The 13,638-nt window shown below is 36.9% G+C and overlaps 1 protein-coding gene across 6 annotated transcripts; it reads right to left on the bottom strand.

Moving 5' to 3' along the window:
* Positions 1-191: 191 nt before the first annotated feature.
* LOC121867958 (DNA-directed RNA polymerase II subunit RPB1-like) lies at positions 192-13,364 on the bottom strand. Of its 6 annotated transcripts, none has more exons than XR_006089277.1 (3): positions 13,284-13,364; positions 5,314-5,428; positions 192-339 (listed from the first exon to the last, which is right to left on the bottom strand). XR_006089277.1 is itself a non-coding variant. In XM_042368140.1 (3 exons), exon 3 carries the CDS (start codon positions 4,455-4,457, stop codon positions 3,477-3,479), a length of 981 nt encoding a protein of 326 aa, XP_042224074.1. In that variant the 5' UTR covers positions 4,458-4,574; positions 5,314-5,428; positions 13,284-13,363; the 3' UTR covers positions 1,644-3,476. The 6 variants fall into 6 exon arrangements, 4 of the variants coding, with proteins under 4 accessions (XP_042224074.1, XP_042224065.1, XP_042224081.1 ...); XR_006089276.1 differs by lacking the exon at positions 13,284-13,364 and adding an exon at positions 12,525-12,692; XM_042368140.1 differs by lacking the exon at positions 192-339 and adding an exon at positions 1,644-4,574 and having other exon boundaries at positions 13,284-13,363.
* Positions 13,365-13,638: the final 274 nt, after the last annotated feature.

Below are 13,638 nucleotides of genomic sequence, written 5' to 3'. Positions count from 1 at the left end.
TTCTGCAACTTTATGGTGATATACAATATGACATACCAGACCAAGAATTCTGAACAACCCATTTACACGGGTGATTCCTGTTAATTTATCTGTATTAACTAAGTGATATAAAAAATACATCATACTGGTTATACAATGAATCACACAACCAGAAATACAGTACCAACCTTACCAATTTAACATGGCCTCAGTCAGTGATCGTTGCAAAGGCCATCAGACCAAGGGGTGCAGAACATTTTTTTTGCTGACTGTACATTGGCAGTATGTCTGGCAGCCACCACCACTTCCCCACCTCACTTCTTAGCTCCTCCATACACTCGCACCTGCCATGATGTGTCTCTACAAAAATTCAGAGATGAAAATACACCCAAACTCTGGCATAGTTATACTACTGTACACAGATGAATAATGCTCATTATCTTACTTGGCTTAAATATTCATCAAAAGAACTAGCAAACCAATTCTAATCTACAAAACCTTTCTGACAAAATGAATGGAGTTAATATTACATCAGGAGTACTACTGTGTCTATCATACCTGCACTCTATTGTGCCAACACTAAACCTCTGAAGTGAACCATAATACCAAGCCACAACATACAAGAGGACAACAAACGTTACTAACAGTAAGACCTTCGCAAATCACACTATATGGGGGTTGAGGCTGTAAGAGTACATATTCATTTAACTCGGTTGTGGTATACAATAGACTATAAAAATCAGTGTTATGAGTCAGATTAATTTATTAAGGCTATTGCTTACAATCTAATCAGTGTTTGAGCTTGCAATGCAATAATCTAACTTAAAAAAATATGCATACTGGGACTGTCAGGTTTCTTTCAAATGATTGATGACATGTAAATACTAAACTGACAATAATTTTAATACAGTCATCAGATTATTTCACAATTGTGAATTAAAACAATCTGACTTCAGTGGCAAATGGTAACTTCATTCGTCTCTCAGGGCAAGGAATACGATTCTCACCTCTACTGCACACTCTTAATACAAGGACTTGACAATTTTACGAAAGGTAAATATAGTCGAGTTTTCAACATCACTCACAGTGGATCATGAATGTTTCAGCTTGTAAGAAGACATATCTAACTTAAAGTAACACGCATTTGTTCATAATTTCAAATCTACTAACATCGACATGATATGAAAGAGTGAAGTACACAAGAGAAAAAGGAGGTCTCAGGCATACTGAATCAGTGAGAAAATGGACGTCTCAGTAGGGGTACTCATGAATAAGTTATAGCTACATGTTTTATGGGCTATTGAGCGGAATATGAATCATCTGATTTTAAGTTAACTAACATGTATGACTGGGTCATTACAGCCAGTATCGATTCTGTCACATATCTTCAGTTCTTCCTCAATAGGTATTGTGCAACGGAACAACAATCGTGGCAACAAACACACTTAACTGATGCCTCACCCAACCCCCTGAAGCCAGAGAGCTAGAACTTCATCTGACTGAGTAGGGTTCCAGTTTAGAGAAGTCAGACTTAGAGAGGTCTGGACAAAAACATTTTAAAAGCCCTTTGAATTACCTACAAAACACACTACAACAACATATTGCATTATTTATTCACTGTATCGCCACGATAAGCTTAAGGAAAATTACAAAACACTAAAACATTCATTAAAAATAATTTTGATTCTTTACAATTTTCCTTTTTATTGATATACTATTTAACTTCATCATCCAATAAAAAGATCCTAAAATTTTTTGAAGTGTGAATGTTCAATATTAAAAATACAAGAAACACAAAGAAAATAACTAACATTTGGTGATAAAGTGAACAGGACAAAAACTAATCACATACAGTACAGTAAAACTCAACATAAACACATCAGAATTTTCAGGTGACCAAAACTTTAAAATACTTGTGCAATTCTCTCTCTCTTGATTTATGAAGCCTCGACTTGTGAAAATTTGTAGTTACAAAATTTGAGAATGAAAAGGAAAAAATTATTTACGATAAAAAATTCCGTAGCTACAAAATTTCTTAAGAATTTTTTTGGATCTGAATGTGGACAATCGTTTTTCTTTTCTTTTAGTGAATTTCCTAAGCAGTCTCCAATATTTCACAAACAAAATAAACTAAAATTACAAGACTGAAGGATAAACTAAGTTAAAAGCAGATAGTGAAAATGTCTCCACCATCTAAGAGGACTGTTGGAGAGTGACTTGACATGTTGACTGTGGGAGTGCACATGTTTATTGCAGTGTTACCTGATGTTGGAGGACAATATATATATGCTAGAACCATTACTATTGGTCGCAATATGCTAGGCACTCCTCTAAAACTAACACCATCATTGTACCATCACCATAAGCCCCAATCACCACACTTTCTTGTAAGTAAAATATTTTGATTTTGAGTACAGTAATTAATACAGTACATGTACTATAACAATTCATAGTAAAATATATTCCCGTAAGAACTAAGTCCCTAAACAGTTCCCAAGTTTCATTTCCTAACTCGGGAAATATGTATTTATTGTATATAATTATATTTTGCATAGGAATATACTGTACCTCCCATTCTAATTAGAAATCAATGGAAAAGTCTGTTTCAATTAATGAAATTTTCACTAACAAAGTTTTTCAAGAATACAACCCTTTTGTTGAGCAATCGATGCCAGTACTGTGGATTACACCTTGTAATATCTTCTGCTTTAACCCTTAAATGGTAGCCATGGTCTGTGGGAGATTCATATTCCTTGCAATTTAGCATTAAGCATTTACTTTATCTATTAACTTTCCTCTCCAACATACACATACAGTATCAGCGATGTACAGTAACCGAGACCACAAATGAGACCATACACAATTTTAGCCCTTTAGGATCACCTAAAGATTCATTAGCTCCCCAATTGCTCACCCTAGTTTAACCATTCTGAAGGTTTATCGCCTTGAAACTACAGTAACTTGGTGGGTGGGGGGACTAATCTTCAGGTGATCCTTAAAGACCAAAATTATGAATGGTCTCGTTCATGGTCCCGACTATGTCACTGACACATACTGTTCACTGTACTATACACACTTCCTTATATCTTCATTTGGTACATGAAGTGAATCCTTAAGCATTGACAGTATACTGTGGTGAGCTTTAACAGTGATCTATATTTGGTCACTTATTGGCTTCCATATCCCCATTTTTATGCATAGGTTATATAGAATGTGTACTGCAGGCATTCTGGAGTTGTTGGGGCTGGAGTGAACACTTTACATTTAACAGTGATATGACAACAAGGAGATCCTTAACTGGATTCTATGAGGTAAGAAAAGACCCGGAAAAAAAGATTACCAGATAGATAGATGCAATAAGAAAATTTGGAGACCCTCAATAGGCCAAATAAGCTCAAGACTGTGGAAGTATACGCAAGACCTTTATCCAGCAGTGACTGATACTGAACAGTAGTGGTAGTTGAGCAATGAGGACTAATGGCCCATGTTGGAGGGGGCTAAGAGTAACCAGGAGATAATGGAGAATACTTGTATGATGAAGAACTTGCACAATATTTAGGACTAGACAAAGAGCTGGGTAGAGAATAATCAAGTGATGAGTTACAGCTTGAGTCATGGTTCTCAGAAACACAAGATGCTGGGGAATAAGACAAAGGTGCTGAACCATCTACTGAACTGGCTGGAGAATGGGATTGTGTTTTGTTACTTTGGGTGTGGGAGGAACCTGCTGGGGAACACTCATCATAGGAGGGAAAGTAGTGCAGACGAGTCTGAGTTAAAGACGACCTTGGGGAATAAGATGGGGAAGTTGGTATGCATGGGGAAGTGGGTCTGTAACACGGTGAATAAGGTACGTAGTTCAGCGATGAATCTTCTGATTCTGATAGGTACCGACTGTTGGTGGGTAATGGTTTATATTCTGGTAATGTTTGAGTCACAGTAGGAACATTTGTTGGGTTGTATGGTGGTGGTGATGAGGGTGAACGAGAGGGTAACTCTTCAACTGATGACTGAGTTGGTATGTATTCTTCTCTCGCTGACGGATAATTTTTTTTACCGGACCTTCCTGAAACACTTAGACTCTTTCTGGGAATCCATGAAGGATGGTAAGCAGGAGGATAAACGGGTCCCGATGATGGAGATGAGTGAGATGGGCAGCTTGGGATGTATTCTAGTGGGGCAAATGGACTGTATGAAGGTGATGTTGGGGAATATCTTGGTGGAGTTGGGGCTCTGGGAATCCATGTTGGATGGTAATCTGGGGGAGGTGTGGGCGTGTGACAACGTGATGTCTGGGATTCATGGGGATGGGTTGGGGAGGATTCTTGTGTTGGTGAAGGGTAATGGTTGTAGCTGGCAGAAGTAGGTGAATATCTCAGAGGTGGAGTAGTCATAGTGAGAGATGTTTGCTGGTGAGCTGGTGATGGAGTGTGTGAGAGAGGAACAGCATTAACCAGGCTTGGTGAGTATGGACTCATTACAGCCTGGTGGTGAACTTCGTCTGCCAATAAGGTGCGGACACCAAGAAGGAGAATGCTCAGGTAATGGCCCTAATCCTGTGACCATGTGCTCTGCTGCTAATCACACCAGTTCACCTGCAGGCAGTGGGGGGGGAAAGGTGTGAGCTAATATAAATGACACAGACTATCTATTTCTTAATACAAAATTAAAATATTATAGTCTTACAGTTTAACATGAGTGTAATGTACAGTAGTTAATTATTTTTTTACTAAATAAGCTCTTAATATGAGTACTGTACTGATGGTATTTATCAACCAGTCAAAATGAGTACTGAACAGTACAGTATTGTGTTCTTATCCACTATGCTTAAACTTTTGAGAAATTTTTGCAGGAATCATTAGCAAGCATAGCATAAAGCATATACAGTATGGTACCAAATACTGTACAGGCATAACCTGCACACTCACTGTTTTGCAGGGATATTTTTTTCTTACTACAGGAAAAAAACAAAAATTAAATAATTTTATCTACTTATGAAAGTAAATGTGCCCAACAAACTGACTGACTGACAGCATCCGATGATAGCTCTCCTCACAGTGACTCAGCCAATAGGAGTGACATACTGTATGTATTGTTTGTAGTAATACAGTACAGTATACAGTACCTTGAACACTGCTCACTAAGGAATGTTTGCTCTGCCTTAATGTACTATGTTCTGTGAGCAATTTATTCCCCTCAATGCTTGAAAATTGCCTGGAAATGTTACTGCTGGAAATAAGGAACAAGTGTCAAGGAAAGGAATCAGTTTTGATGTGAAAATGAATGGTGGATTGAACCCGAAGAAACAGTAAACAGGAAAATAAGATAAAATACCTGAGTCTTGGATGACAACTGAACCAAGTATCAACCAGTGGATAAGTATTCAACAAACACTTCCTTGCTGGAGGACTGAGGACGTCTGGGGATGTGCCATACATAGAAACCAACTCTGTAAGGTTTTAAAGACATTGGTAAGAACATATGCCAAGTCTATACCCACAAAATTTGATAACTGGTTACAACTTTGCCACATCAATGACCACAAACTAATAATTGGTCAGGGCATTTACATTAACCTGTCTTGTTGAGACCAACTTCAAATTTACGTAAGGTGGTTCAAGGCCTCCAGAGGTCTAAAGCCACGGCACATTTTCATTAGCATCACAGGACACAGAACATTGAACAGTAAACCCTATATTTCCACCAGGGTTAATGTTCCTTGAAGACCTTGCAAATGCAGAATGATGAATACAGGTACTGTACACTAACTTGTCTCAAGGCAAAATTGGGTTAGGTTCCTAGGTCAGACTGAATAGAGGGAGGAAGAACACATATCCATTCCCTACAGCCACTGTAGCATAACTGACTGATTAGCCAGATCCAGTTGGTGACACACTACTGTACCCTGCAGTTGCCACATTTTGTGATATGCTAAACTTACTTTACTTTATCCTCCTCACCACCAGTTGGCTCTCTAGCCAGTGGGGTGGTAAATCATGTCTCTATTAGACATTGTTGACAAGTACTGGGCATGTATTGGCTCTAAAATGTACCTGAACCAGTGGTGGTCAAGTCTGGTCGTAGATGTGATCACACTTGGTCCCTTCACAACACTTTCTAGGAAGTTATTACAACAGTTCACAACTCTTGCTCCAAAGAAGTTGGCTCTGGAAGTAAACATCTGATGGCTTTGTTGGTTATCCTTGGTCAAATAGCCTTTGTTTCATACCACTTGTATATCAGCATTGTCTAGATTCACTGTATACCTGTACTGTCTAGATACAGTACATGGTTTGTATACCTGTACTGTCTAGGTACAGTCTTGTTCAGATTCTTTTTAAAACTGCTGGAGACAGCTGGCAACTCAAGGCCGTTTGTTTACTATAGTACGTAGTATAATATAATACGAAACAACAAAGCCCAACCATTAAATTAAGCAGCGGGGAACTAAGTAACCAATCCCGATCACTTTTACATTTACCTGTATTGATATTTTTTACTACGTACTATAGTAAACAAATGGCGTTGAGTTGCCAGCTGTCTTCAGCAGTGTTTGAAGAATCTTGAACGAGACTGTACAAAGTGTACATTGTATATCTGCACTGTCTAAGTACATTGTTTGTATACCTGTACTGTCTAGGTACTTTGTTTGTATACCTGTACTGTCTAGGTACAATGTTTGTACAGTAAACTGTACCTGCATTGTCTATTTATAGTACAGTACATCCTGAATTGTATACCTGCAATGTCTATATGCATGCTTAACTGTATACTGTACTCACATTGTCGATATGCATACTGAACTGTATACAGTACAGTACTTGCATTGTCTACACTGTATGCATGCTGAACTGTATACCTGCACTATATGTAATGAACTGTATAACTGTATACCTGCACTGTCTAAATGGATGCTGAACTGTATACTGTACAGTACTTACATTGTCTATACACATGCTGAACTGTATACATACCTATATTGTCTACACACATGCTGAACTGTATACAGTACCTGTATTGTCTCCATACATGCTGAACTGTATACCTATATTGTCTACACACATGCTGAACTGTATACCTATATTGTCTACACACATGCTGAACTGTATACATACCTGTGTTGTCTATATACATGCTGAACTGGATACCTATATTGTCTACACACATGCTGAACTGTATACATACCTGTGTTGTCTACACACATGCTGAACTGTATACATACCTGTGTTGTCTATATACATGCTGAACTGGATACCTATATTGTCTACACACATGCTGAACTGTATACATACCTGTGTTGTCTACACACATGCTGAACTGTATACATACCTGTGTTGTCTACACACATGCTGAACTGGATACCTATATTGTCTACACACATGCTGAACTGTATACATACCTGTGTTGTCTACACACATGCTGAACTGTATACATACCTGTGTTGTCTATATACATGCTGAACTGTATACATACCTGTGTTGTCTATATACATGCTGAACTGGATACCTATATTGTCTACACACATGCTGAACTGTATACATACCTGTGTTGTCTACACACATGCTGAACTGTATACTGTACTGTACAATATTTACATTATAAACTGTAAATTTGTATGATAATTTCAGTAAATAAATATCTATACAGTATATCTATCAGTCTACAGTTTCTATATTTACCTGTCATAACTCTCACTCCATTTGTGAAGGTTACATTCCTGAAAAACTTGAACATAGTTGAGAAATGTTGAGTGTTTAAGAACAATGATTAAAATAAATAAATTATACAAAGCAGTGTTTATTTTTATCTAATTTTAATTATTTTATCATTTCACCATTTATCAGTTTACTAGCCATTTGGGTGGGTTGGTCAGTTCTTTGTTATAACCTTTACTGTCCAATGTTAGTAAAGTACACAAGGAAACTGTAGTACCCAGAGAAAACCTATTTGCTTGGTAGTGCCACACTGGATAACACCCTTCTCACTTCTGACCCAGGCCAGGGAATCGACCCAGGACACAGTAGTGAAAGGTAAGCACACTGAACCACATTTATAAGCTATAAACATTAATTATAAACTAATAGAACCCTGTGCAACAAAATGCTCTGTAGTTTTCAATATATTTCCCCCCCATCTCAAAATCGGGTAAATATACCTTGTACTGTATACACATCACACGTTAAGCTTCACTAGACCAATATCAGCAGCTGATAAGATAGATACTGGTGATAAAAGGCTGATCAGATATGATAAAAGTCTTTACATACCTTTGTATTCAAGACCAGCAATGTTGGAAAAATACCCCCACCCCTGGTAATAATGATCACCACTAGTGTTGAAATCTGGCCGACCCTAAGGCCACCTGCATGTGAATTTGTATACAGTATATAAAGCGTAGAAGGCGTCACTACAACAAGCAAACCTGGCTGGCTGTAACCCTGGGCCCCTGGCACAAGATATAATAACTGATTACCCCCCAGGTTCCCAATTATTGCTGGGTAGACAAAGGCAAATGGCATAAACTGGGCTACTACACCATTACCTTTCTAAAATCCCAAGACAGATGTGGGAAGGGTGTTATTGAGTGGGAGGTTTTCTCCGTGTACTCCAGCTTCCTCCTGCACTAACAGTGAAGGTCAAAAGAGAACAGGTGTGCTTTACAGACAAACAGATCTACTGCTTGACTGGCTAGTAAGCTGACAAGTAGTAGTTATGATGCTACTGTAAAATACTGCACTTGCTTCTTACCACTGTGTAGCCCTGTTAAACATGCTGGTTGAGTTCATGTACAGTCTCCTCCTGTACTAAAACTGGTCCTACGGGGGGAGAGGGGGGGATCATTACTGGACCTTTAGGCAGACCAGCTCGTCAATTACCGGTATAATAAATCCAGTGTGTTCTAACCTATATTATTCTTACGTTAGTATTTTTCAGAAATGATAAGCTATTTTATGGACTCCTCGTACCTAATAGTAGAGTATAACCTAAGAGTGTTATGGTAGGTTGGCCATTAATGAGCTTCACTAAACATAGGGAATATAAAGATAAGAGTGTTATTTTCTTCAAAAATTTCACAAAAACGAATTAATGCTGTGTTATGATGAACTACTTCTCGGTGTGTGTAAAGGAAGACTATGATCACAAGATGGTGCTGGCCATCCGTCAGTCTGGTCTGAGTACCATAGTATGTGGAGCCCCGTGATTGGTCCTGGTCCGGAAGTGGAAAATCTGGTGTGCTCCTGAGTCAGTTACTGAGTACAGTATAGGCAGTGAAGTCAACATCTGGTCTCCTGTCTCCTAAACCATAAGTTTCTAGTGTTACTGTACTCTTATTGCTCCAGAGTTATTATATTTTATATGGTGATGTTTAGGATCTAGTAATTTTATATTATAGTGTAATGGTTAGGATTTAATGTTCAATTATTATTACTTGAGTTTTTCGATTTCTTTTGTTGTATACAGTACTGTATATTTTGTATAAAATTCTGTCATTAGCTTTAGTTAAACTTTTGTAAATAAATAGTAAGTTTTAACTTTTAAGGTAAATTTCCTTATTAAACAGGTTGAAGAATTTGTTATGGGAGGGGTGGGTTAAAAACTTGGTTTGTATCATAACAGCAGATTCTATATGTTTGTCCTTATGGATCTCTGATGATGAGGAACTTTTAGCTATTTCATCTGATTAAACACCCTAATTCTCACCTAACCAAACAAAGTTTCATCTAACATAACAAAGCCTCATCTATGTGATTTATTCTTGTTTAAACCAGTAAAATACTTCAGTGAATGTCTCTGTCAATTTACTGAAGTGCTGTACACTCTCAACACAAATTTCTCCAACACCTGGGCACGATGGATGTGAGAATGGGCAGAATGTGGCTTGTCATCTGGGAATGGTTTTATGAGCTTCTTCATTCATTTTTCAGATGGCATAGTGCTTATAGCGTTTGAGAAGTTTTTGGTCAGTGTACAGTTACAGTGTAGTGACTTGGTGGCATTTTTTTTTTTGCAACTCCAACACTGATTTAACGAAGTACAGTATAAGTAAATTCAAGGGTAACAGCATAAGAATGTGTCACTACTGTATACCTTAATTAAATAGCCATATTATTATTTTGCTATAGAAAAGAGTTTTTTGATAAGGTAAAAAAAAAAAAAAATTGGTGTAGGCATCTTAATGACAAATACTATTATTCTTTTATTATGTTGAGAGGATGCCACCAGGACGAGGTTGCTGGTGATATTGATAAGTTAGTGCGAGGCAAAACCAACAATAAAGTTAATAACAAAGAACAAACTAACCGGTTGAATGGCTAGTAAGTGGTGGAATGTTAAATGAAATAATAAGTCAACACTCACTTACCACCAATGAATAAAAATGATTACATCACACTATGATGACTCTAATCTCAAAGATCATCTGTTTTATGCAATCTAACTTAACCTAACTTAACTATTTGACTTAAACTACACTAATCATTTGACTGGGGAGGTAAAAAGTACATAAAACAGATGAGTGTCCACATGAGAATTGTTCAAGTAGGATGACATCAAGAGTGTCTCCCACCTGAACACTCATCTATGACGAGATGATCCAAGCTTCTGGTGCTGCTATTTTTGAGGGATCCACACAGGGATACAGGTTGTTGGTTCCTTTCATTGAAATGGTTTTTACAGATGATAACAGATGGTAGCAATTACTTTTTAGATAAGACAGGAACCGGTTAAGTTAAGTAGGTTAGACTGCTTCATTGTATAAACATACTGTATACAGTATTCTTGGACCTTGGTGTCCGAGATACGCCAGATACAGGGTAAACACAGGAACGTTGGTGGTGCCTGAGCTCGGATCACCCAACCATAGATGATTACAGTACAGTATGTATTCAGTAGGATAAAGTAATAAAAATTAAAATATGAGAAATGTTTTACTCATTCACATTTTGGCCTTTTCATGAGGCAAAAATCATTTATTTTTTAATGTATTTTGAAATGTCTTAACCCTTTGGCTGTGGGAGGTTCCCTAAGCTGAATAAAATGGCTTGGCGGTAGCCTGAATAAAATGGCAAGAGCGGGAATTGCAGCGAAAGGGTTAAAGTTGCTGGTTCAGGCATGCAACAGGTGTAAACAAATACCTGATGCTTTTACATTCAGCTCAGTACAGTACTGTACAGTTACTGTACAGTACCCAGTCTATTAACAAATGTATAAAAACAAAATCCAATAACTGTTGGCTTAATGGCATTTACATTGTAGAGTACGTACAGTACAGTACAGTATTATACAACAGTCTTTTATGACTAGAAAAAACGTTTTATACCTGCAAGGAAAATTAGTTAAAATTAAACTTGATACCGACCTTTCGGTGATATAAATATTTGGGGTACTTTTCTGTTATACACCTGCAAAATTTTTAAGATATTAAGTTAGTTGAAAAACTAACTTACGATCTTAAAAATTTTCGCAGGATCACCTAAAGAATTTCCACCCCAGCTTATTTCACCTAAAGATTACCCACCCTTACAAGGTTAGGTTAGGTTAGCATTAGGATGGTTAATCTTTATGTGAAAGAAGCTGGGGTGGAGATTATTCAGATGATCCTGGAAAAGTATATAGTGTACTCTATAATTTTTCTTATATAAATACTAAAAACCATTTCTTATTGCAGAGGCAAATTTCATCTGAAAAATATATATATACCTGTAATGAGTTTCAACCATACTTGAATTATGGCTAAATTTCTATGCATACTTTAATACCAAATTAATTTTTGTCTTCATTCACTGGAGCCAACACCCTCTTAAAACATAAAACTTACAGAACGACAGGGTTCGATATATTTTTCTCTCCATACAACTGTCCATGTACCTTTGGCGCTCTGGTAAATTGAATAAAATAAGTAAGCTTTGCCTGATTAATGAACCACTTGAGCATTGCCAACTGAGCCTAAATTTAAATAAATAAAGAAGGTGGCAACAGTCAATGGTGTGTCACTGTTAAACTCAATTATTTAGTACACTGGTGATTTGGTTTACTTCAGTAGACTGTCCTGTTGGTACCCAAACTATCTGCTTATTTACTGTAACCTAACAGAAAAACATGAGTTCACAAAGAATTATGTTTAAGGAAAAAAAAAACCCAAAATAACACATATTGCAAATCCTCTTAATTTTTGTGATTTTCATGAGGTACGAAAGTATTTATTTCCAATATAAAAACTGTCAATATTTCCTGGTTAATATGACAAACTATTCCAGAGATTTTACCAATTTGTCTACAGTTGATGGAGTCGTTTGTGGCATCAGGAAATGAAAACAAATCAGTAATTTAGGTAAAGGTGTAAAATAGCACTAACACCAGAAGTTGTTTGTTGATTTGGTTAAAAAAAATATACACACTAATAGCATGATATCAAACACAGAAATGGAAACAATACATAGAACCGAATAGAACCTGACCTAACATACCCATAGGTTGGGTATGTTAGGTCAGGTTCTATTAGGTTATGTGCATTATCATGTTAATTTATGTGTTAAACAACTTACCTTAATATTGAGGTTGATACACATCAGCAACGGCGAGGAGGAATTCGTGGAAGCGTTCACCATCATTTAGGAAAGGTCTCTTAAGAGGGAGACAGTGAGGTAAACAACAAAAATGGCACCGGGAGGAGAATTGTGAAGGGGGGTAGAGTAAATAAAAAAAAAACTTAAGATTATACTAGAAAGTTGTCGTTTCTTTTAATATACTTAAAATCAGCAAAACAATAAGTATAGCAAAAATAAAGAGAATCAACAAACAACTTCTGGTGTTATCACTATTCTACACCTTTACCGTAATTTAGGGCCACAGTTTACAAGGAAACTTATTACTTAACTTTAATAAGTACAATCAGTATAAGTCTCTGAGAATGATGGTTTAACCCTTTGAGGATGACGTTTACCAATTTGCATACCTACACTGTCTAGGTACATTGCATACCAACACTGTCTAGGTACATTGCATACCAACAGTCTAGGTACATTGCCTACCTACACTGTCTAGGTACAATGTATACATGCACTGTATAGGTACAATGTATACCTGCACTGTTCAGTGTAAACTATTAAAACGATTTTAGTGATTAAATATCTACATACCTATCAACCCGGGTCACAAGTCACAACGTCAAGCAGACAACTAAATAGTTCTCACCTGTTAGAGCTATGAGAGCTGCCTTTAACTAACATCTAATATATATTATGCTTGCTTTAGTTACCAATATAACAAACTATATACACGTATACACTAGGAGACTAACCCACCTTGACTTTTGTGCCTTCGTCTCACACCAATCCCAAGACCTTGCGTCTTGTGAAGTGATTACAGAAAATTAGTTGTGGTTCTCTATTCCTCAGTCATCATAGAAAACCATTATACAATATTTTATTGCGTGACTTATTCATTTATATGATTAAACACCACCTGCGAAGGTTGAATTAATTGATAGATCGATATTTATTCAGTAATATCGTTATATACATGTTTACAACAGATTCAGCATGTATAGAGATAATGCAGATGTATATTATACATTTCAGCATGTCCTGTATATAGATAAATTAATGCAGGTATACAGTTCAGCATGTATAGAGTATGAGTGCAGGTATAGTTCAGCAA

Source organism: Homarus americanus, unplaced genomic scaffold, assembly GCF_018991925.1.
Source record: "Homarus americanus isolate GMGI-L3 unplaced genomic scaffold, GMGI_Hamer_2.0 scaffold32583, whole genome shotgun sequence".
NCBI classification, from domain to species: domain Eukaryota; kingdom Metazoa; phylum Arthropoda; class Malacostraca; order Decapoda; family Nephropidae; genus Homarus; species Homarus americanus.
Note: the sequence above shows the minus strand (reverse complement) of the source record. Positions and strands in the feature narration are given on the sequence as shown.

Coding starts and splice junctions, on each gene's coding strand:
- LOC121867958 (XM_042368140.1), bottom strand. CDS start 4,457: ATGAGTCCATACTCACCAAGCCTGGTTAATGCTGTTCCTCTCTCACAC.